This window comes from Mobula birostris, chromosome 7 (genome assembly GCF_030028105.1).
Source record: "Mobula birostris isolate sMobBir1 chromosome 7, sMobBir1.hap1, whole genome shotgun sequence".
Lineage (NCBI taxonomy): Eukaryota > Metazoa > Chordata > Chondrichthyes > Myliobatiformes > Myliobatidae > Mobula > Mobula birostris.
In genome coordinates, this window is record NC_092376.1 from 68821147 (window position 1) to 68847789 (window position 26643).

General features: G+C 40.7%; 1 protein-coding gene across 3 annotated transcripts in view; it reads right to left on the reverse strand.

Annotated features, from left to right (window-relative positions):
* Positions 1-26643, reverse strand: part of LOC140200275 (NADPH oxidase 4) — a 148545-nt gene that overhangs the window by 10715 nt on the left and 111187 nt on the right. For 2 of the 3 annotated variants that reach the window (XM_072263365.1, XM_072263363.1), the window contains 3 exons: positions 13729-13848; positions 5870-5978; positions 4184-4252 (listed from right to left, as the gene is read on the reverse strand). In XM_072263365.1, coding sequence (XP_072119466.1) covers positions 4184-4252; positions 5870-5978; positions 13729-13848 — 298 coding nt within the window. The remainder of the gene's footprint in view (positions 1-4183; positions 4253-5869; positions 5979-13728; positions 13849-26643) is intronic. The other variant, XM_072263364.1, reaches the window with a different exon arrangement.

Sequence of the window (26643 nt, forward strand, 5' to 3'; positions counted from 1 at the left end):
AGAATTCCTCGTGTTTGGGTCTTTTAAGAGATGCTTAGATAGATACATGGAGGTTAGAAAAATAGAGGGTTATGTGGCAGGGAAATTCTAGGCAGGGTCTAGAGTAGGTTACATGGTCGGCACAACATTGTGGGTCAAAGGGCCGGTAATGTGCCGTAGATTTCTATGTTTTTATATTCTAAATTTCACAACTTATGACAGTGATATTAAATCTGTTTTTCACACCATTCTCTGTAAACTCCAGAGGGTGCTGTGCATGAAAATCCCAGATCAGTAGTTTCTGAGATACTCAAACCATCCAGCTTGACACCAACAATCATTCCACAGTTAAAGTCAATAAGATCTCATTTCTTCCCTTATTCTGATGTTTGGTCTGAACAACTGAACCTCTTGAACATGCCTGCATGCAATTGAGTTGCTGCCACATGACTGACTGATTAGATATCTGTTTTAACAAGCACCTAATAAATTGGCCACTGTGTGTATCTGGGAAGTATTGACAGAAAGATATTGAGATTCAGTTCCATGTACATTGGCTTCCTGCAGCAAAGTGCACAAAATCAATAATGAGCTACTACTCATTATAGCTTATTATTTAAGCTATAATCGACAATTAACAGTACCAGTGCAGGACTACCAGTCTAAAAGCAAACAAATGTAATCAAGTTAACCTGATGGAAGGAAGGAAGACCAAACAGGTGATAAAATTTAGGTAAGCTTCTCTTCTATATCATGAAGCCAAAGACCAAAGTAAACCAGTGAAATCTGCTGTTGGATAAAATTTTAGAACTGAGGGAAGCATACAAAAAAGTGACTTAATCATTTATAAAGCCTCATTATGTAACTAAGGGGATCTATTTATAAAAATGATAATAATATTAATTTATTTGTAGTGAACTTTTCATGCAACGTATTTCAAACTGCTTTACAGTGGGATAAAGTGTAAATATGAAAGAAAATTAAACAAAAATAATATGAAAATAAAAGACAAAAAGATGTTAGTTAAAAGCAAGATTAAATAAACAGGATTTGAGCTAGCATTTAAAAGTTACAACTGAGTCTGCAACCCTTATAGTTTCAGGTATCGAATTCCACGGTTTAGGAGCATAGTTCAAAAAAGCTGATCTGCCAATTATTTTTTGAGGGGGATTGTTTAAATTTAAGAGACTGGCAAAGGACCTGAGAGCTCAAGCAGGATAACAAAACGAAAGTGATCCTGTGTCCCAGACCAATAAGAGCTTCAAAAACAAGTAAGAGAACTTTAAAACCAATTCTAAAAGACACAGAAAACCAATGCAGAGTAACTAGGACAGAGTAATATGCTCCCTCATTCTGGTTTTAGTTAAAAGTCTAGCAGTGGCATTCTGAATGAGCTGAAGTTTTTCAATAAGTTGCTTTGGAAGGTCAGTAAAAAGTGCATTGCAGTAATCTAGTCTATCCGATATACAGATATTAATTAAGTTTTTCAGCATCATTAAATGACAGAAATGAATGAGCCTCTGGCAATATTTCTTAAATCTAGAAATGCTGCCCTGGTCACTTTCTTTGTGTGGAATTTAAAATTCAAATCAGAATCAAGGATAATACCCAGGCTTGTTACTTTTGATTTTACAAGGGGAGTCAAGATCCCAAGTTTATCAAGAACTTTATCTCCAATGGCTTTGGGACCAACCAAAAGTATTTCATCTTTATCTTCATTTAGCTTTAAGAAATTATTGCTGCCATACCAGAAGTCAGAGAAGATAGGGTGTTACCATCATCAGGCTCAACCAAGATATACAACTGTGTATCATCTGCATAACTGTGAAAATCAAGTTTATGCTATCTAATGATGTAAGAAGGGCATGTATAAGGAGAAGACAGCTTCCCTGAGCAACACCAAAATGAATAGTGTATCTTTTAGAAAACTGGTTTCTAAGGCAGATAAAATATTTTATCTATAAGATATATGAGCAAAACCAATTAAGGGTACTACCAGAGAGGCCAACCCTGTTCTCAATTAGACATAGAAAAATGTTATGGTCAATTGTGTTAGAGGCAGCACGCACATCTTGGAGGATTAGAAATGAGACTCTGTTGCAATTGGTGCTGAGCCTAAGTTTGCTGACAATTTTGGTAAAGGCCGTCTCCGTGCTGTGGTTTGCTCTAAGACATGACTGAAACTTTTCTAGAATATTGTTCTCATTCTTAAAGTTGTTGAGTTGGTTGAAAATAAATGCAGGGGCGAATAGAGACAAGAAGCAATATGCAGTGTAAGTTTGGCTAAATGGCACTTCACCAACTGGCAATCCCAGTAACTGACACTTCAGAGGGAGCACCTGGAGTAAAATTGAAATATCTTAATCAGTCATGAAAGCAGCCAGGCTGAATGCAGAACTGCAGAGATGCCTAGACCAGCATTGGTGTAGTGTCACAAGAGCACATGTACCAATGGTGAGCCAGCACAGAGCAGCAGGGCCAACACTGACACAGCACCAAGAAGGTGACCAGGTATCCTCTGCTGCTGCTGCTGCGTAATGCACGAATCTATTCTTTGCCTATTGGGTAATGGCAACTGCTAATTTACTACAGAGTACTATATTCTATTTCCCTTATTCCATAATCCTCAGTATTATTGATTATGTGAGATCAACCAGCATATTTGACTACCTGGTACCCCCTAATCCCCACAGATGCCAGGCCAAAAAACTAAAAGTAAAAGCATATGAAAAAGGCATCCAAAAATCTGGAATAGATTTCGGCACGGTGTGAAATGTACAGTAGAATGGAAGACACAGAAGTAGATATTACAAGGCATAACAAAGTACTATGAAATGAAACTAGCAAAGGTGCTTGAAGTCAGTACAATTTATCATTTATTAGGATAGAAAGAAAAAACAGGAGCAAAGTGAACCCTTTGCAGACAGGTACAGATATAAGGACTCAGCAGAAACATTGGATAAGCACTAAATTGTGAAAATATTTACAACGGAAGCAGATGTAGCATGCCAGATGTCCAAAGGAAGCTAATGTTGAAACATGAATGCAGATTAACGTAAACTTGTGTCAACAAAATAACTGTTTAGAAGAAGATGCTCACCACAAAGTCCAGATGATCCATTCCCAGGGTTTTAAAAATAAGTATGTGAAAACAAGACAGATGTTTTTGTTATAATTGTTTAGAGTTTCATTGATTTGCAAACCATTCCTTCAGATTGGAAAAGTCTGTCACTCCACTACTTCTGAGAGGAAAACTAAAAGCTAACATCTGTTGTCATAAGTTATCAGAGTCTACAATTGAGCATGTAGTGACAGAATGTCTTCAAATTGTTCAGTTGGTTAGAAAGGAAGCAAGTATGCATTTTCAAGGCAGAAAACAAATTTGATAGAAGATATTTGAAGTTTAAGGAACTGCTGGTAAATCTCAATGAAATGCAGTTAAATAGTAAGCTCAAAACAAAAGGCAATCAAATTGCCAGAATGTGATCAATGGTGTCTGAGATGATCTGCACTGGGGCCAAAAATATTTAAAAACTTTAAAAAGTATTTTCTATGCCTTTGCATTCTTTGAGATTAATCTGCTATCACTTTCATCGGGAATTGCTTCTGAGCAGAAACTTCCACTCAGAATAACAACAAAGTAAACAACTACAGCTACTTAGAGTGGGTTAGAAGGGGAAGGAGGATTGGGGGGAGAGGGGCTTAATGAATACAAGACTTGGTGTTTCAATCGAAATTTAACAAACTCATTTCTTGGCACTGACAAGCAACAACCTCTAATATGCTCAGAGTGAAAATGACAAGCAAAATAATTTTCACAACCTGTCTCCATACCTAACTCAAGAACACCCAGACAATTGGAAAAACTCTTTTCTTATGATATCATACAGGGAAGAAAACTCCCTTAAAACTATGAGTTAGTTACCTTCTACCTCTATAATCTTTTAAAGCAAAAAAATGGTATTTAGCATTGACCTGCAACAAGAGCAATCAATTCTCAGTAGAGGTAGTGAATATAAGAGAACATAAATAATTGATTGAAAATAGAAATGAATTTATGATGATTAAAAAAATTGATAAATCCATTAAAATCAAAGATGATGAATTTATATTGATTTCCTGGAGAAGGGAAAAAGTTGAGGAATGATACAATGGGATTAATCAGAATGATCTAGACATGCATAAGTTAACAATTGTAAATTACCTGCAACCCATCTGTTTGACTAAGATACAGCTGGATGTTCAAGTAGTCTGGACGGTTCTCCTGCCATAGCTAGAATTAGAAAAATATCAACTAAAAAGTATTAAGAAATGTCTCAGCAAATCTGTTTCCTTTTAAGCAGGTTTAGTTGAATAATCTGGAAAAACACAAAGCTCCTCGGTGGCACCTCAGAATGCTAAATGATAAAAATCAATGCAGCTGTGCTGCAGCCCAGATCCCCAAGCCGCCCATTACAAAGTATTGGAGAATCTTCAAACACCCACCGATAAATTGTGATATCCTGTAGCTCTACCAGTGGGTTGGTCGGTCCTGCAGCCTGATTCCTTAGCTGAGGGATGAGGATTCATCCTTCAAGGGCAAGATTACTCAAGCCCCCACTATCATTCAGTGACCCTAAACCCCTCTGTCAGCACACCGATTCAGCATTTTGATTCATTTTACCCAGCAAAATTATTTATGAATATTTAGATAAGGTCTTGAGGTCTAGCAATGAATATCAAAAGAGCTATTTGTGACAAGTATGTTTTCTTTCCTCTGTACCTCTGCTCCACCTTAAACTGGGCTCAGGTTCCTTCAGCCAATTTCCCTGTCACTGCTTGAGACTGGCGGCTAGTATTTCAGCATGAATTTATATCATGATCTTTCACAAGGGCTGTAAGCAAACCCTTAGCTATTCCTTATGGTTACATTGAACAAGATTTCCTGTAACCTGTATTTGTTGACAGGTCAGATTTATTGCAGGAGTAAAATGATTATATTTCCTCATGTTTTATTTCTCATATTTCCTAATGATATAAATGGAGGCCATTCAGCTTGTTGAGCCAGGCCGGCTTTCAGAGCACTTCTGCCAGTCCCATTTTTCTACTTAACTTCCCAATGCCTTTCAAATGCCAACAAACCTATCTGATTCCCCTGCTGTCAATTAACCAAAAGAACAGCATAGGTCTGGGTTGTGAAAGAGAACTGGAGGACCTAGGGAAAACCCAGCAGCCACAGGAAGAACATTCAAACTCTGCACAGAGTACAAGAGGTCAGGATTGAAGCCAGGTTATTACAGCTGTGTAACATAAACACTTACTGTGTCACTCATAAATGGAATAATCTACTTTTTTAAAAGTCTATTAAAATATCTGTTTAACTGAATGCACAAAGGAGTAAAATCAAACAAAATATGATATTATGATTATTTTATAATATTTTCATCTTTTCCAACTAATATATATTAAACCCCTACAAAAATCCAATCAACAGTGGAGCAAATATCTATATTACTAGTCATTAAAGCCCTGAAATCTAACCAAGTTTTATATAACATAAACTGAATAAACAACTTAGATTCGTCCTGGTTTTTATTTTATTTTGGGTTACGCAATTTGTTGAAACTAAACATACCATATGCCCATTTCCTAAATTTTCACTGTTCTTGCGATGTCACCAACCTAAGATGTGTCATTCTGTATTGATGCTGCCTGATCTACTGAATATTTCTTTCATTTTCTGATTTTACTTCTGGTTTTCAGTACGCGTTGCTTACTGCTTCCTAAAGACTTCAATCTGGCATCAACTTAAATCTTTGAAAACTATTCTTGTTCTCACACCATTGATTTTACAGCAGTACGGTATAAAGAAACATACTGTATCCATGGCTCACCCGCCATCTAGTCTTACCTTGTCATGTAAAAGGCACAACAGATCCGCAAACCAGAGGAAGGACTGGATTTCCTTGCACACCCAAATGAAGTAAAGCCGTCTGAGCTTGTATTGCTTCCAATCAGCTCTGGGAGATGGAACAAAATTGATAAAATTTGCACCATCAACAACATTTCAAATGGTTTCCAATAGTCTAGAGATCAGGAATGTCCAAAATACAACCCAACAGCTCAAAGCATAAGCACAAGTGTCCTATATTTCATTAAATCTTAAAGCATAAGAGGTACCCATTCAGCCTACCAGATTTCTCATACCCTTTGATAGAAATATCGAGTTATGTACACTCATTTGTTTTATTTCCCCTTATCCATTAATCGTATTCCCTTGTCATGCTTGCATCAGTCTCTATTGAAAGCCATCATTTAATCAGGTAACAACGTTTCAGTTAATGTATTCTTTATTAAAATGTGGCAGAAAAAAAATTGGATTCACTTCCTTTGCCAATTATGTTAGAATTACAATTAGTATTCATTATCCACTTTCCTGAGCTCAAAGGAGTTTAGGAAGTTTATGGGGATTTTTTTACAGCAAGGTTAATTAATTTAAACAATTTCAACCTTACACAGATGGGTAGAGGCTCCATATTTGCTGACATGGCAGATGAAGACAAAATATATGATTACTCTTATAATGCCTAAAGAGACTGACTGCATAAATAAAGCTAAAATGAGCTTGTTAGTCAATAAGCAAGTAGCAAAAAATGATACTTCAGCCCATTGAGCCTACTCTGCCATTCAATAAGATCATGGCTGATCTGGCCATGGACTCACCTCTACCTACCCGCTTTTCCCCATAAACCTTAATTCCCTTGCAATGCAAAAACCTATCTAACTGTGTCTTAAATGCTTCACTGGGCAGAGAATTCCACAGATTCACTACTCTCTAGGAAAAACAGTTTCTCTTCATCTCTGCCCTAAGTCTATTCCCCTAAATCTTGAAAGGTTATTAACTGATTCAATAATGCCTTTCAATAGGGACTGATGCAAGCATGACAAGGAATACAATAAATGGATAAGGGGAATAGACTTAGGATGGAGATGAAGAGAAACTGTTGCCACTAGTTCTAGTTTCACCTACCAGTGGAAACAACTTTCCTGTCTCTATCATATCTATCCCCTTTCATATTTCTATTTATTTTTATAAGACCCACTCTCACTCTTCCAAATTTTGTGAATATAGTCCCAGATGACTCAGTTTCTCCTCATAGGATAACCCTCTAATCTTAGGATCCAACCTGGTGATTCTCCTCTAAACCACCTCTAAAAGCTGGTATATCTTTCCTCAAGTAAGGAGATCAGAACTGCATGCAATACTACAGGTGCGATCTCACCTGTACAGTTACACCATTCCCTATAGCAATGACGGCCAACGTTCCATTTGCCTTCTTGATAAACTGTTCCAGCTGCAGAACAACTTTTGTGATTCGTGTCTGTTTGACCTAAACACTAAAAATTTATCTATTTCCTTTTTGCATGTTATTGTTGGAATCTACTAGATTGTGCTTATTCGTTCCTTTTTCAGTCAGGTATGATGTATTTGGTAGGATTTATGAAAACAGGATACTTGTTCCTACCTGCCTTTCTATGCAACACTCCAATTCAATCTCTATTCAGTGTTTTCAGAATTCTCTATGAAATATTTTCCTTTACACTTTAAGTATTTGTTTAACTTCTTTATGTCATATTTAAAACTCTGTATGGAGTTGTTTTTCTCCTCTCATATTTTTGATATTTCTCACACACCCATTATTCTGTTTCTGGGAATTAGTTCATAGGTTTTCATCAAACTTTTTAACCACTTGCTAAGAAGTGTGCAAGAATAATGCAAATTGCTTTTTTTCCCCATTTTTTACACTCCTATGAGAAGTGACACTTAACCTAGTAAACAACCAAATTTGAAAGCCTAATTAATTACCTACGTGAAGGGGACACCATTGCCTAAGTTGATAGTGCAGTATATCCTACCACAAACAAGAGAAAATCTGCAGATGCTGGAAATGCAAGCAACACAGACAAAATGGTGGAGTAACTCAGCAGGTCGGGCAGTATCTATGGAAAGGAGTACAGTTGATGATTCGGGCAGAGACCATTGCTCAAGACTAAGGAAGGGTCTCGGTCTGAAGCATCAACTATATTCCTTTCCATAGATGCTGCCTGGCCTGCTGAGTTCCTCCACCATTTTGTCTGTGTTGTGCAGTATATCCTGTTTCATTTGCTGATACCCTGCACATTTGGTTCCGATTTTTTAAAAGGATTCATTAAATAATCCATGGCAATATAATTGGTTAAAAGTCATATTTCAAGAGCATATTATTTTATTAATAAATCCAATTCTATAAAGATTATATTTAATGTTAAATATTTTTATGTTTGACATTGCTTTACCTCAGCAGAACCTTTTAAATATGTTGATCAATGTTCATCCTAGGTACTCAATTGCCTTTCCTGCTAGCAGTAATTAACTAGTTATAAATGTACATGTTAATATTGATCAAGGCAAGTATCTTTGCAATTTAATCCTAACAGTAAAGTTGAAAAAATACTGCACAATATTCTATTGAAGCTCAGCTAGTTATAATAATGTTTAAACCAGATACAGGTTTAAGCTTAATATTTCAGTCATAATATTAATATTATGATATATTATACCATTACTATGTTATTATCATTATTTTATTACTGTATTAACATAATATAGTTAATAATTCAAGATAATCATTCAACCAACAAGAATATTAAACCTATCCTGGTTCATCATAATTTTAAACACTTCCATTTTATTGTTTATGATCTGTATTAGGGTATAGGGGGCTCTGGATAGAGGTACTACCTTTAATATCTGTCATGCTGCTCCCTACCAGACAGGGTGGATGGGCATCACCGGTCCTCATCCATCTCCTAAATCTCTCACATGTTGGCTTCAAGCGCCATACCCCAGTAAACCGCTTCAGCTGGCGGGCTAAACCATATGAAGAGGTAGTGTTAACACAGCATTACTGGGCGAAAGACTTCCATGATGAAGTCACCGGCCAGGGCGGAAAGGTTCTCAGATGAACTATAATGGCCACATGTTCATGACCAAGGCGAGCCACGTAGTTGGAGGAAATCAGCTGTGGTCAAACCTGGAGAGGGGTGGGCTCCGCCAGGTTTCAGATGCCCAAGACACGCCGCATGGTGAACACATCGAAAAGCAACTTCATACTGGATCAGTCACAGTTCAGCTTACCAATGACCGCGCGATCCGTCTCACACCAGGGCAGACGCGATAAATGTGCTACTGGTGATTTGACACAGAAGATCCATGGCACAGAGAACATCACAATTGCCACGTGAAATGTAAGAACGCTGAACCAAGCAAGGAAACTCAAGGAACTCACACATGGGATGGAAAGATACAACTGGCACCTCCTCAGGCTCTGTGAAGCCAGATGGAAGAACGCTGGAGAAGTGCGTACTGAGGAACGACATGTACTCTATTATGGTGGCGAAGAGAACAGACATGAAAATGGCGTAGGGTTCCTAGTCAACAAATCCATCAAGAACGCTGTCCTAGGATGCCAACCAGTGTCAAGCAGGTTCATGATCATCCGCCTGTGGATAAAGCCATTCAACATCACATTGGCACAAGTCTACACCAACAACAGACTACCCTGATGAACACTTTGAAGAATTCTACAAGATGTCATCAACAAGGTGGACAAAAAAAAATTCTGATCATTCAGGGCGACTGGAATGCCAAGGTGGGCATAGACACACAAGATGAGTGGGGGGATCTCATCAGCCCCTCAGGCAATGACACTTCCAATGAGAGGGGACTAAGCCTGCTGGAATTTGCCAGTTATAACAACATGGTGCTGTCGAACACACTTGGAGAGCACAAAGCATCCTGAAGATGGACCTGGCATGCCCCCAGTGGTCAACATCACCAGATTGACTACATCCTGGTGCAAAGACGGCACAAATCTGGTGTGATCAGACCGAAGACCAGAACATTCCCAGGAGCAGGTGTGGGCAGTGACCATGACCTTGTCATGATGAACATCAGAGTGTGCTTGAGGAGAATCAACAAGCCAAAAAACAGCCGGCTGAGATTCGACCTTGAAAAACTGAAAGACCCCACCATCTCTGAAGAATTTCAGGCAGCAACTGGGGGAAGTTTGCACCAATACTCCTCTTTAATGAAGACCTAGAGACCACCACAAATACCTTTTAACACAGTGATGACGGAAACAGCAAGCAAGATTCTAGGAAAAAGCCACCACAAGTCTAAACCATGGGTCACTAACAAGATACTGGATATGTGTGACACAAAAAGGAAATTAAAGAAAGATAAAAACACAGCAGAGGGAAGAACAGAATACGGGAAAATCAACAAGGAAGTCAGGAGGGAGATGAAGGAAGCAAAGCAAAGGTGGATAGCCGAACAATGTGCGGACATTGAAGACAGCCTCTCCAACAACAACACAAAGAAGGCATTCCAACTGGTGAAAAATCTTACCAAAGAAAAACAAGTCAAAGTGAACACCATCCAAGACAAAAATGGCAGAAGTCTCAAAGAAGAAAATAATGGAAAGGTGGACAGAGTACTGTTCAGAACTATACAACTACCAGAGCAAAGAGGATCCAATCGTGCTGAATGTGCAGGAATCTTCCAATGTGGATGACTATCCAATTGTGTGTGAAGAAGTTGAAGCCGCAATACGATCACTGAAGTGCGGGAAGTCAGCAGGAGTTGACAACATCCCTGCTGAGCTGCTGAAGCATGGAGGAGAGGCCACGATAGACTTGCTTACCACCATCTGCAATAAGATCTGGCAGACAGGTGAATGGCCAATACCTTGGACTCAGTCGCTGATCACTGTGCTTCCCAAGAAAGGCAATCTCCAACTTTGCCAGAATTACCGTACCATCAGTTTGATCAGCCATGTAAGCAAGGTAATGCTCAGAATCATCTTGAACAGACTGAGACCTCAGGCAGAAGACATCATTGCCGAGGATCAAGCAGGCTTCCGTAAGGGCAGAAGCACCACTGAGCAGATTTTCACCCTCCGCACCCTCTGTGAGGAACACCTTCAGCACCAGAGAGAGTTCTACCACGACTTCATAGACTTGAGGAAGGCATTTGACAGAGTCTGGCATGATGCCTTATGGGCCACCATGAAGAAATTCAACATGAGGCAGAAGCTGATTCATACAATCCATCAGCTTTACACCAAGGCAACCAGTGCAGTGCTCGCTCAGGGCACCATCGAGAAGTGGTTCCGTACCTCTGTATGACTCCATCAGGAGCTGCCTCCTCTCCCCCACTCTCTTCAACGTCTTCCTGGAACGAATCATGAGTGTTGCCTTTGAAGATCATGTGGGCACAGTCAGCATTGGAGGGAGGAACATCACAAACCTAAGATTTGCTGATGACATTGATGGACTTGCAGGAAAAGAGGACAAACTGGCCAACCTGGTCAGTCATCTTGGCAGAGTGTCCACAAAGCTTGGAATGGAAATAAGTGCAGAGAAAACCAAGCTCATGGCAAATGCCAATGGTGCCATCGTAACAGACATCTCAGTCCATGGTCAGAAACTTGAGACAGTGCAGCAGTTCAAATACCTGGGGGCAATCATCAGTGATGAAGGATCAAGACCAGAAGTCCTAGCAAGAACTGCACAGACAATGACTGCACTATCCAAACTCAAGACAATACGGAGGGACAGCAACATCACCATGAAGTACAAGATCAGACTCCTGTGTGCTTAGGTATTCTCTATCTTCCTGCACGCATGTGAGACATGGACCCTCACAGCAGAGCTACAGAGGAAGAAACAGGCATTAGAAATGAGATGCTATCGCAACATCTTGGGCATCTCATACTTAGACCATATCACAAACGAGCAGGTCTGTAAGACCATCCAGCACCACATTGGCCCCCATGAAGACCTTCTCACAACAGTGAAGAAAAGAAAGCTGAGGTGGTACGGCCAAGTAACAAGATGCAGTGGCCTTGCAAAGACTGTTCTACAAGGAACTGTGGAGGGGAGAATAAGGAGAGGTAGACAGAGGAAAAGATGGACGAACAACATTAAAGAATGGACAGGGAAAACATTTGCTGTGACCCATACTCTGGCACACAACCACAATAGATGGAACAGACTGGTGCAAAGCTTGTCATGACGGTGCCCCGACGACTCCACCAGGAGATAAGGGCGCAAGGAAGGAAGGAAAAAGGAAGGATCTGTATTGTACTAAGTAAAAACCCAAGTTTTCACATCTTTCGTGACATTTTTATCTCTAAGAGGAGCTTCAGTGAATCTGCATGGTGCCTTGTCTAAACCCTCATTACCCTATCAAATAGTTCACAATGTTCTCATTAAGATTTTCATATGGAATCTCATACATCACTTTGGTTTTATATCTTGTATATCCTGTGATAAAACTCCATGGCCTAATGACCTTTCTGTCTGATATTCAAAACTCATTTATTATATGGTGAGCAAAAACCATCATTTATGATGTTGTCTTTAGTATCAGCTAAGAGAAACCTTGAAAAAAGAGAGTTACATATTAAACCCGCAGCATAGGTCATTGTTGCGTACTTCAAAATTCAACCCAATAACACACTTCAGAAAGCATTTTTTATTGCTTCCTTTATGGACTCTGTTCAATTCTTCCAAAGAGATGACAGATAAAAGGACTCCTGCAAATTTTCCACTATTAAGCATATCCAATTTGCTTTAGAAAAAGGGGCTACTAAATGTGCTTCCACCACCTTGGCAGAGCTATGTACAAAAAAAAATCCTCTATTTTCATATCTGCAATTTATTCCCATTGTTTTATATCTGTGTCCACTGATAACTTTCTAACCAAAATTGAAGGATTTATATTTTATTTATCCTAATAAATACTTATTATGAGTTTAGAAAAAAGGAAGAAGGCAAAATATGTACGGTTTGTAAAAAGTAAAACTTTTTCTTGGGAATTGGACTGATCTTGGACAGAAGGAAATATGTCAACTTCACCAACAGGCAGTGGATAATATACCTAAGTTGGAATGAAGCTGCCTTTACTCTTATTTCAATGATATGCATTATATTGAACATTTTGACTGACAATTCCTTTTATGTTAATTACTGGATTTAATAACCGGATTTTTCTAGCAATGTATTTGACAGGATTCAGCAGGTTTATTTTGCATAAAGCATTCTACATATCGCCATAAAATTCTGCCCAGGACACTTTGCTTCAGGAATACAGGGCGATCAAGTCCGTAAGTTGAAGGAGATTTTGAAGTTAAGTAGATAAGACTGTCTGGAGGCTGACAATTAGTCAGTTTGAGTATAAAGACTTTTAAGATTCTGGGATATCCAATTATAACTTAGTCAAATATATGCCACTAATTTCTATTTCTAGTTTAACTTTCAATGTGAAAATGATACAGGTCACTGCACTTGTAATCTGAAGAATTCAGAAGGTAAGTGACTATTCAGTTTTCTGTGGCAGTGTTTAAAATTGCAGTTCTTAGATCACAAGAGAAAATTTCCCAACTAAACAGTATTCATTGTAAAAATATGAAAGGAAGCTATCTTATAATGAAGTAAGAAGAATTCCAGACTTCATTATACTTATAATCCACAAGGCGGAAAGGTAAGTGCAAGAACAATAAATAATATCTGTGCTTTAAACAAGAATGTTGCTCTTTAGACACATTCAAATAACAATTCAAAACTTAATTTGTTTTCTCATTCGGTAATGAGGTTATTGTCAAAGTCCTTTATTACTCATGAATACATGAACAAGATTGTTGGACAAAAAGAAAATGCACGTACAATAGTGTATTTAGTACTGAAGCAAAAGGGGTCACTCCAATACCACCGGCCACACAAAGGCTAACCTCATAGTTGAAGACTTCCTCTGATGGACTTCCAAATGGACCATCAATATATAATCTGTTAAAACAAAACCAAATCATTTGTTCTCTACATAAAATTAATAGTTATAAAATACACCAGGATGCTGAAAAGTGGTTTAGCTTTTAATCCAAATAAAAGACATTAAGATGGGTGTACCAATAACTAAATTAATTTCAAAAATGTTAAAGTGTGGCTTATTAAAACTCGTGGTGCTTCCCAAAAGATTTTATTTAAAACATGAGCAACACACAAAATGCTGGAGGAACTCAGCAGGTCAGGCAGCATCTATGGAAATTATCGGGACTGGAAAGGAAGGGAGAAGATGTAAGGGTAAGAACGTTGGGGGAGGGGAAGGAGTGCCTTCACTCCATCTGTGAAAAGCAAGACTTCCCGGTTGCTAACCATTTTAATTCCAATCCTCATTTCCATTCCAACATGTCAGTTTGTGGCTTCTACTGCCATGATGAGGCCATTCTCAGGGTGGAGGATCAACGCTTCATATTCCATCTGGGTAGTCTCCAACTTGATGGCATTAATATCAATTTCTTTAATTTCCAACAATTCCTCCTCCTTCCCCTTGCCTCTTCTTCAATTCCGCGTTCTGCCCCCCTCATCCCTCTCCCACTGTCCAATCTTCTCTCCTATCAAATTCCTTCTTCTCCAGCCCTTTACCTTTGCCACCAATCACCTCACAACTTCTTACTTGATCCTCACTCCCCACCCACCTGGCTTCAGCATTCTAGCTTGTACTCCTTCCCCCTTCTCTTCCAGTCCTATTGAAGTGTTTCTGCCCAGAGCATCGACCGTTTATTCATTAGTTCCTCCAGCATTCTGGTGTGTTGCTCAGGATTTCCAGCATCTGCAGAATCTCTTGCTTTATTTAAAACATAAACATTGAGCACCTTCGCTCCATCTGCCACAAAAAGCAGGATTTCCCAGTGGCCACCCATTTCAATTCTATTTCTTATACCCATTCTGACATGTCAGTCCATGGCCTACTCGACTGACGTGAAGAGGCCACACTTAGGTTGGAGAGCAGCACCTTGTATTCCGTCTGGGTACCCTCCAACCTGATAGCATGAACATCGATTTCGTGAACTTCTGGTAATTGCACCACCCTTTATCATACTCCTTTCCTATTTCCCTCTCTCATATTATCTCCTTACCTTCCCATCATCTCCTCCTGGTGCTCCCTCCCCTTCCCTTTCTTCCATGATCTTCTATCCTCTCCTATCAGATACCCCCTTCTCCAGCCCTTCATCTCTTTCACCAATCAGCCTCCCAGTTCTTTGCTTCACCCCCTCCACAGGTTTCACTTATCACCTGCCACCTTGTACTTCTTCCTCCCCTTCTCCCAACCTCTTGGTCTGACTTCTTCTCCATTCCTCTCCAGTCCAGATGAAGGGTCTCAGCCCAAAACATTGACTGCTTACTCTTTTTCATTGATGCTGCCTGGCCTGCTAAGTTCCTCCAGCATTTTGTGCATGTTGCTTATTTAATCCATGTTGATTTCTTCAAGGGGTCAGCAACTTTAAATTCCTCAGTGTTATCATTTCCTGGTTCCAGCATGTAAGTGCAATTATGAAGAAAGCACAGCAGTTCCTCTACCTCTTAATGAGCTTGTGAAGATTCGGCAGGACATCTAAAACTTTGGCAAACTTCTGTAGCTGTGTGGTGGAGAGTATGTTCATTGGCTGCATCACAGCCTGGTATGGAGAGACCAGTGCCCTTGAATGGAAAATCCGACAAAAAGTAGTGGAAATGGTCCAGTCCATCACAGGGAAAGCCTTCCCCACTGTTACAGGAAATTAGCATCCATCATCAGGGACCTCAACACCCCAGATCATGCTCTCTTCTCCCTGATGCCATCAAAAAGAAGGTACAGAAGCCTCAGGACTCACACTGCCAGGTTCAGGAACAGTTATTACCCCTCAGCCATCAGGGTCTTGAACCAGCAGGGAGAACTTCACTCAACTTCGCTCGTCCCACAAACTATGGACTCACTTTCAAGGACTCTTCAACTCATGTTATCAATATTTATTGCATATTTAATTATTATTATTTCTTTTTTTCTCTATTGGCACTATCTTTTGTCTTTTGCACACTGGTTGAATGCCCAAGTCGGTGCGGTCTTTCATTGATTTTATTATGATTATAATTCTATTATGGACCTATTGAGTATGCTGACAAGAAAATTAATCTCAGGATTTATGACATGACAAATATGTACTTTGATAGTAAATTTACTTTGAACTTTGCTGTCACAATTTCTATCAACTAATGTTTTAAATTCATAAGTTGGTATGCTACTAAATGAACATGAACCCATTTACCAGGGGAGACTGCCATCAGAAAAGTTCAACTTTATCATTAATTTGTCCAGGTCAATCTCAAAAAGTAAAAAAGTACTATAAAACCATAAGACTATGATAGCAGCTTACTTTATATGGAAAACGTGTTATGTCAAATTTGAACTGATGATTGTTCAGTAACCTGATCATAAATTAGTTTTCTGCCGCTTTTCAGCCAATGATAGCTTATCATGCTGGGAGCTTAAAGCAAAAACTATTCTAATCCAAAAACGGTTTTGAATTAGCATTTACACTTGCACATTTTTTGTGAACTAAGGATGACTGGATAGCTTGCCAGACTCCACATCACCAACTGAGCTGATTGCCTGGAGAATTATGCTCCTCGCAAAGGTAAGTGGATGGTGAGAGAAAATGTTTGAGTAAAACTGACATGCTCACTATTTTTCACTGTGATTGACTTATTTACCCTTACTTAGCTGTTGGATAGGACAGAAAATCAATTACAGTGTTTACATCAGTTCATGTAGCACAGCTGTTTGTGAAAAAATGTTATGTACAAATAGGTCGCCCCATGGACGAGAAAATATGCAGAGGCTGATAATACAAGCAACGCACACAAAATTCGGCAGCATCTGTGGTAAAGAGTAAACTGTCGACATTGCAGACCAGGACCCTTCATGAGGAATGGGAAAAAAAAGATGAGAAGTTAGAGCAAGAAGGTGGAGGGAGGGGATGAAGATGTTCAAGGTGGTACGTGATAGGTGAAACTGGGAGAGGGGGAGGGGTGAACTAAGAACTGGGCAGTTGATTGATGAAAGCGATAAAGGCCGAAGAAGGGGAATCTGATAGGAGAAGACAGAAGACCATGGAAGAAAGGGAAGGGGGAGGAGCATGTGAGGGAACTGATGGGCAGGTAAAAGGAGAAGAAACTGAGAGAGGGAAACAAGAATGGAGAATGGTGACAGAGAGGAGGGGGGCAATTACTGGAAGTTCCAAAAGTCAGTGTTCATGCCATCAGGTTGGAGGCCACCCAGATGAAACAAAAGGTGTTGTTACTCTATCTTGAGTGTTGCCTCATCGCAGCAGCAGAGGCGGCGCTGGACTAATGTGACAGAATGGGAATGGGAAGTAGAATTGAAGTGGGTGGCTACCTGGATATCAGGCTTTTTCTGGTGGACAGAGCAAAGGTACTCAGCAAAGTGGTCGCCCAATCTACACCACAAGGATCAGATACAGCAGATGACCCCAACAGTCTCACAGGTGAAACGTCGCCTCACCTGGAAGGACTGTTTGGCACCCTGAATAACAGTGAAGGAGGAGGTGTAGGGGCCAGTATGGCACTTGTTCTTCTTGCATGGATAAGTACCAGGAGGGAGATCAGTGGGGAGGGATGAATGAACAAGAGAGTCACATAGGAAGTGACTCCTGCAGAAAGTGGTGGTGGGATCCTGCTGGAGATGGTGGAAGTTACAAAAAATTATGTGCTGGACACAGAGGCCACTGGGGTGGTATGTGAGGACAAGAGGAATCCTACTCTTGGTGGGATGGTGGGAGGATAGAGTGAGAGCAGACGTGTATGAAATAGAAAAGATGTGGGCAAGAGCATCGTTCATGGTGGAGGAACGAAAGCCCCTTTCTTTGAAGGAGGACATCTCACTATGAGGTTGCTGCCAATGGATGAGAGACCCTCAGAGTAAATAAGGTCAGTGATTGTGTGGGTGACAATGGCCTGGTGCTCCTTAGTGGGGTCCTGTTCAGGGGGTAAGTAAGAGGAGATGTCTGAGGCCTCAGCAAGGTAGAGGTCAGTCCGCCAGGCTACTACAGTACCCCTCTTATCTGTGGGTTTGATGATGAGGTTAGGATTAGTGCAGAGAGAGTGGAGAGAAGTGCATTTGGAAGGAGTGAGGTTAGAATTAGAGAGGGGAGTGGTAAAGTCGAGATGGTTGATGTCTTGTCAGCAGTTAGCAATGAAAAGACCCGGAGCAGACAGAAGACCAGAGGGGTGTCCAGGAAGAGGAGGAGGGTTGAAGTCGGGAGAAGGGGTCATCGATCTGTGGTGGAGAGTTCCTTGCCAAAGAAGAAAGCATGGAGATGGAGGCGAAAGACGAAGAGCTCGGCGTCGTGGCAGGTGCGGAACTTACTGAGGTGTGGGTGCACAGGGACAAAGGTAAGGCACTAAGGACAGAACGTTCTGCCTCAGACAGGGGAAGGTCAGAGGGAATAGCAAAGACCCGACATAGATGAGGGCTGGGATTGGTGGGCTGGTAGTGTCTAAGGAGAGGGGAAGAGTTAGTATTTTCAGGGAAGATGGGATGGCATGAAAGTGGAGTGTTAGAGCATTTATATATTTTTTTAAACTGCTCCAGAAATTCCTTTGCATAGTGCAATGTTTTAGAATTTTATTACGAATGGGGATACAACAATGCTTTTTGTTCCATTTGTGCTAAATATAAGCTTAAGAGTGTAGACAACACTTAAACAATATTGTTCTCTAGAAAGAGGACACAGGAAGAGTAAAAATTTGCACAGCAAAGTCATGTTTTCCCTTGTCTGATAATTTTCTAAATGCAGCTGTGTACTTTCTTTCTAGTTCCAGTGCACAATGGGGGTGGGAGGAGTGGGAGTCCCTTTTTGAGCATTTAAACATGCAAAAGCACATGAGTTATGACAACTGTAAATAATCCTTTAGCGAAGTTACGTGGCAAAACAATTGAAGGGAAGATGATGAGCCTTTCAGGAGAAATAAGTCATAGGGTAACAAAATAAGAAATATGGAATGATGTTGCTTGGGCTATTCTATTGGGAGCTGGCATAAAAGCTGGGAAAAACTCAGCAGGTCAGGCAGCATCTATGTAAAGGAATAAACTATCAACATTTTGGGCCAAGAACCTTCAAGGGGAAAATGCCAGAATAAGAAGTTGAGGGAGGGGAAAGAGGACAATCAAGTAGACGATAGATGAAGCCAGGTGGGTGGGGGAGTGAGAAATGAAGTAAGAAGCAGGTAATAGGCGGAAAAGGCAAAGGTGATAGGTGAAGTCAGGTGAGGATGAAGTAAGAAGCAGGTGATAGGTGAAAAAGGCAAACGTGATAGGTGAAGCCAGGTGAGGGGAAAGGGAGGTGGGTGGGGAAATAATGTGAACAGTTAGGTGAGAAGGAATCCAATAGGAGAGGAGAGTGGACCATGGCAGAAAGGAAAGGAAGAGGGATAACAGAGGGAGGTGATATGCAGGTGATGAGAAGAGGTTAAAGGGCAGAGTGGGGAATTGAAGAAGAGGGAAGCAAGGGGAAAAGAAAAAAAATACCAAAAGGAGAAATCAATATTGATGCCATTAGGTTAGAAGCTACCCAGGTGGAATATGAGGTGTTGCTTCTCCATCAAGAGTGGCCTCATCATAAAAGAAGAGGAGGCCAAGGACATGTCAAACTGGTGGCCACTGGGAAATCCTGCTTGTTGCGAAAGGAGAGAAGGTGCTTGACAAAGCAGTGCCCCAATCTATGTCAGGCCTCACCAATGTAAATAAAGCCACGTCAGGAGCACCAGATACAGTAGATTAACACAGAGAGACTTGCAGGTGACATATTGCCTCACCTGGAAGGACTGTTTACGGCCTTGAATGGACATGAGGGAGGAGGTAAATGGGTAAGTGTAGTACTTCTTCCAGTAGCTGGGACGAGATTAGTGGGGTGGGACAAATGGACTACGGAATCATGGAGAGAGTGATCTCTGTAGAAAGCAGAGAGTGGAGGGGTGGTATTTGGTGGGAGGATCCTATTGAAGATGCAGAAGTTATAGAGAATGATGTGCTGGATGCAAAGGCTCAAAGGATGTAAGGACAAGAGGACCTCTATCTCTGAATGGGGTGAGCATGAATATTCAGGAAATGGAGAAGATGTGAGTGAGGGCAGCATCAAAGATAGAGGAAGGTAAATCCTGTTCCTTGAAGGAGGAGGACATCTCTGATGTTCTGGAAAGAAAAGCCTCATCCTGGGAACAGATGTGGCAGAGACAGAAGAACTGAGAAAAAGGAATGGCATTTTACTCAGTAACAGAGAAGAAGTATTTTCGAGACTGCCGTGACAGTCAGTAGGTTAGAGTTTTGTGTTTAAGACCTAGTAGTCTCTTTCTGAATAAATATTCCACTGCTGGTGACATTTACCAAAACCAGCTTGGTCACTCACACAACATTGTTTTAAGAGACCTTTTCAGAATGGTAACTATTTCCAGCCCACAGTGCTAAAAATGTCCAGTGAACATCCATTGCTGAAGAAACAACCAATGAACAACATTGCCCTACTTTCCAAATAGGTGAATGTGTATATATTTCAGCCCCTCAGTAACATATATAATGGAAGCAATGTCTGTTTTAGAACACTTGAATTTTACTAGAACCCTGAGGCATGAGAGAGAACATCAGGAAATGCTGTTACTGTCCAAGGACACAACAAAGACTGGTTTTTCCCCTTTAATGGAGCTAGAGGATTGGGAAGCTTTAAAAAACAAATAGAAGACAACTAAGAGAGAAATAAGGAGAGAAAAGATGAAATATGAAAGTGAGCTAGACAATAATATAAAAGAAGATACTAAAAGTTTTTTTCCCGATCTTATCATGAGTAAGAGAGGTGACAGTGTATTTTGAACCACTGGAAATAACACTAGAGACATAGTACAGGTTTCCCCCGCCAACCGAAGGTAGAGCGTTCCTATGAAATGGTTCGTAAGCCAGAAGGTTGTAAAACGAAGAAGCAATTGCCAGTTATTTATATGGGAAAAATTTGTGAGCGTTCGCAGACCCAAAAATGACCTACCAAATCATGCCAAATAACACGTAAAACCTAAAATAACAGTAACATATAGTAAAAGCAGGAATGATATGATGAATACACAGCCTATATAAAGTAGAAATACTTCTCTACAATCACGGCCGCACTGTTCTCCGTAGCGAAAATCTAACGCAAGCGCTCTCGGCAGAAACACGGCACAAGCGCTCTCCAGTAACCTTTAAGCTATGAAGCTGCCAAATCATACCAAATAACACCTAAAAATACACCGCCTATATAAAGTAGAAATAATGTATGTACAGTGTAGTATCACTTACGGGAATTGGGAAGACATTGAGCACACTGATGATGGTGTGTTAGGCTGAGTCATCGGGGGTTGGGGTGGTGAAGTAGCCCCCAACCTCCAGGCCGCGGACCGATATCGATCCGCGAAGATTGCAGCAGTAGCCAGGACACACCCAGCACACCTTTAAGAAAAAAGCCGAAATAAGCAAGCTAATTAATTAGGTGCCACCTGGCATGTAAATGTCGGCCCAGATCAGAGGCGACGCAATCGGCTCTGATCTGGGCCGACACTTAATTAATTAGCTTGTTTATTTCAGCTTTTTTTCTTAAAGATGTGCTGGGTGCGTCCCAGCTACCACTGCATTCTCCGCAAATCAATATCTGTCTGCGGCTCGGGGTTGGGGTAGTGGGACACTGGGGTGTCATCTCATCGTTGATCAGGGCAGACAGGTCATCTTCTCCTATGTCTGCCTGCCTCGATGTCAAAGGTCAAGGTTCGTCGTCTGCTGTGGCTGATGTGGAAGGCTTGCTTGACTGCTAGCCTCGCGCATTTTTCTATCATACACTTCTTTGTAAGCACTCAAACCATCCTGCAAATATGCCCTAAATCTACATACCCTTTCAAAATTAAAGTCGTACTTTATCATTGCAGCAAAAATCTCACGCAGTTGCTTCACGTTCAGTTCCTGGACGACTTCACTTTCGGTCCGTTTGCTACTGCATTCGGTTTCGATTGTTATCCTTTCCTCTTCCAATTGCATCAGCTCTTCATCTATCAGTTCTTGGTCATGGGATACCAAAACCTCGTCAACATCATCTTCGTCAACTTCCACAAGCCAAACTCACTTTGCCCTTATTTTGTTCACCATGATCGAAACGCTTAATTATGTCTAGTTTTACGCTAAGTGTAACACCCTTACGAGCTCTTTTAGGCTTTTCCAACACCTTAGAACTTATCTTGCAAATGGCTGCTCACAGGCACATGTTTAAGCAATGCTGGCGAGAATGCAGTTCTGAATCCAGGGGAGAGTGGCTGCTCGGGGCGTGCGCTGTTTTTTTCACGCGCTACTTTTATCATGCGCTGCCTTTTATCTTAACAGTGAAAACACCTTCTGTTGGCGAATACAGGTAACTAATGTAGGTCTTTCGTAACAGTGAGGTTTCATAAAGCGAATGTTCGAAAAGCAGGGGACACCTGTAATGGGGACAAAGAAATGGCAGGTAAACTTAATAAGAATTTTCCATTGGTCTATACTGTGGAAGACACCAGCTGTATGCCAGATAGAAACTTGAGTGTCGAGGGCAGAGGTGAGTATAATTGCTATTACTAAGGGGAAGGTGCTTTGGAAGCTGAAAGATCTGCTGGTAGATAAGTTAACTAGAGCAGATGGATTACACCCCAGGTTTCTGAAAAAGGTAGCTGAAGAGATTGTGGAGGTATTAATCACTAGATTCTGGAATGGTTCTAGATAGCTAGAAAATTGCAAATGGTGTTTGACCCTTTAAGAAAAGAGGGAGGCAAAATTATAGGCCAGATACTAAGATAGATAGAAGATTGGCTGGCTAACAGGAGGCATAGAGTGGGAATAAAGGGAGCCTTTTCTGGTTGGGTGATGGTGACTAGTTGATGTTCCACAGGGGTCCGTGTTGGGACTGCTTCTTTTCATGTTATATGTCGACGATTTGGATGGCAGAACTGATGGTTTGTAGCCAGATTTGCAGATGACACAAAGATAACTGGAGTGGCAGGTAGCGTTATGTAAGGATTTAGATAGATTAGGAGACTGGGCAAAAAACTGGCAGATGGAATACAGCGTAGGCAAGTGTATGGTCACGCAGTTAGGAATAAAGACAATTCCTAAATAGGGAGTAAATTCAGAAATCAGAGGTGCAAAGGGACTTGGGAGACCTTGTGCAGGATTCCCTAAAGGTTAACCTGTAGGTTGAGTCAGTGATAAGGAAGGCAAATGCAATTTAGCATTCATTTTGAGAGGACTAGAATATAAAAACAAGAATGCAATGCTGAGGCTTGATATGACATTAGCCAGAACACACTTGGAGCATTATGAGCAGTTCTAGGCCCCTTAGCTAAGAAAATATGTGCTGGCTTTGGAGAGGGTCCAGAAGAGGTTCTTGATAATTATCCTGGGAATGAAAGGGCTCACATACAAGGTGCATTTGATGGCTCTGGTCCTGCACTCACTGGAGTTTAGAAGAATGACGGGGATCTCATTGAAACCTATTCAATATTGAAAGGCTGAGACAGAGTGGATGTTTCCTATAGTGGGGAGTCTAGGACAGAGCATAGCCTTAAAGTACAAAGGCGTCCCTTTAGAACAGATGTGAGAAGGAATTTCTATAGCTGGAGGGTGGTGAACCTGTACATGCCACATACAGCTGCAGAGGCCAAGACATTGGCTGTATTTAAGGCAGAGGTTGATAGGTTCTTGATTAACCGGGGAGGGGGGGGGGTCAAAGATTACAGGGAAAAAGCCGAAGAATGGATTCGAGAGGAATAATAAATCAGCCATGATAGAATGGTGGAGTAGTTTCGATAGGCCGAATACCCTATTTCTGCTCCTATGATTGATGGGCTTAATGTACTGTCTGTCTCCAATTTCAAAGGAAAAGACACTGGGGAGATTTCTCCTGGTTTCATTTCAGAGATGATATGCTGGCCCCCTTCTCATAGATTCAGAAAAAGTGTGCAGTTATATTTTAGTTTAATTTTCCTTTAATATTTCCTTTATTTGCACGTGTTTTAACAAAGTCTAGGACATATTGTTTATATCTCATCTGTTTTCAGTGTGGTTTTATTTCTTCACACCAATAAATTCATGTCCTTTTAACAACAGAGGTATCAAGACCAAATTTAATGTGAAATAACCTCTAAACTCTAAAATCTCTTACTAGCTCTTCTTTCAGTTAGTCCTGACGAAGGGTCTCGGCCCGAAACTTCGACTGTACCTCTTCCTAGAGATGATGCCTGGCCTGCTGCGTTCACCAGCAGCTTTGATGTGTGTTGACTAAACTGATGTACTTTGCATTCTGAATGTTGGTGCCAAGGGAACTCTGACCCACAACAGTCACTTTCCACTTTCAACCATATGAATAATGATGCAAGAAATCTTGTAGGTAAACCTGGAGAGTTCCTAGTGCACTCATTTTAATTTGCAGAGTAAGTACATTACATCATGATAATGGCATACAGGCTAATTAGCATTCAAAGGGAAACTATTTTCCTTAAGTCAATTATTCTGATGCTGGTGGGAAAAATCACTCAATAAACTCACCTAAGTCAGACTGGTAGCAGCAACGTATTTTTTAACAGATGCTGCCACTTTAAAACAGAGGCCTTGGTAACCATCTCAAAACCAAAGTCTCCATATCTGTGCTGATTAATACCCATTTCTCAGGATTCTGGCAGAAGCTCTCAAACTATTTCTTCAATGGACTATCAGCCTCACTTTCCCATTATACCAATATGACAGATTAAATATGGGAGACCAAGCACAATAAGATCGATAAATAGATACTTTACAGACCCAAAGGAAATTACAGTGTCACAGTAGCATTACAAGTGCACAGATGCAAGTATTAGAACAGAAGTAGAAAGAATAAAAAAATAAGTTACCACAAAGAGTCTAACGGGGGGTTGGGGGGGTCATCACTTTCCCAACTATAGGTTGACTCATTATGGATCCTAATGGCCGAGGGTAGAATGACCTCATATAGTGGGTCTTTGGAGCAGAGCAGTTGTCTTAGTCTATTACTAAAAGTTCTCCTCTGTTCAGCCAAGGTGGCATGCAGAGGGTGAGAAACATTGTCCCGAATTGCCAGGATCTTCCATAGGATCCTTCCTTTGTTTTACCACAGCCTCCAGTGTGTCAGGTTTGACTCCTATAACAGAGTCAGCCTTTCTAATCAGTTTATTTATCCTGTTGGCATCTCCCGTATTGATGCCATTACCCCAGCACACCACTGCATGGAAGATTGTACTGGTGACAACAGACTGGTAGAACATGTGACGGAGAGGCCTGCGTACTCCAAAGGAACTCAGTCTCCTCAGAAAGTAGAGGCGACTCTGGCCCTTCTTGTACATAGTCTCTGTGTTGGTGCTCCACTCAAGTCTGTCATCCAGGTGCACCCCCAGGTACTAATAGGTCCTCACCACATTCACGTCCTCACCGTCAATAGTGAACAAGGAGCAAAGCAGACTTAGACTTCCTAAAGTCCATCACCATCTCTTTAGTCTTACTAATGTGAGTCAGCTTGCACCATTTGATGAAGTCCGCCACCACAGCCCTCTATTCATCCTCCCGTGATACACCCAGCTATTGCTGAGTCATCAGCAAGTTTCTGCAGATGGCACAATTTTTATCTCAAATCCTCCATACAAAACAAAACTCTAAGGGAAGAATACATTCCATCTTAGAAACTGTCTGTGGACATTAAACCCAGAGTGGACTACCGCTTTGCAAATTACCTTTTTTAATACATTGGTGTGACCCTCAGCTTTCAGTCACAGTCACTTTAATTATCTGCATCATTCCCACATTGACTTCTCTATTCTCAACCTCCTTCACTGTTCTAATAAGGCTAATTGCAAACTCAGTGAGTAATACTACACATTCAGAATACAACCTTCCATTAACAACTCTGCCATCCCCACTTACATCACCTCTGGATCAAGGTCAATTTCTTGTTTCATCATCCATGTTGTGATTTAATCTCCCTTGCATTACACCCTTTCCACTACATCCTTCCCTCTCTTCCCATTAACCTTGCATTCCAAAAATTATATTAGTTCTAATTTATCCCACGTGTTGCAGAGTCTTAAATGTTCATTCAGTTTCACTATTCACAGCTGTAGTATGACTTGTTCAACAGTTGCAGTTTTTCCAGATTCTCAACTTCTGAAGTCTTTTACACTTGTTGAGTAAATGCTAAAAGATATCACTATTGACAATATCGTCTATCACATTGCACACGACTGAGAGTACACTGATGAGGCGGCTATTTTGGGGGGTTTTAGCTTATTTTCTACCTCACTGCCATTTTGATCACTATCCCCGTGACCCTTTAATGTCCAGAAATCTACCAACCTATGTTTTGAATGAATACAATGACTGAACCTCCATAGCTACAGGCAGTAGAGAATTCCAAAGGTTCGCTACCCGATTGAATTTATTTTGTGATAAATGACCCACCACTTATTCTGAAGCAGTACACTCTGATCCTAGATTCCTCAGTCAAAGGAAACATCATTTCTCTGAAGAGCCTGTTGAAACTTTTATACATGAAATATAACAAAAGTCATTGATTCTGTTTAACTATTCCTACCAAAAAGTTATTCAAGCAATTATGACTCATACAAAATGCACAGCTCGTTGACCTTGGGATGAAATCAAGGGCACTTATGTCAAACATAGAGGCACAACTTGGAGTTCATCGA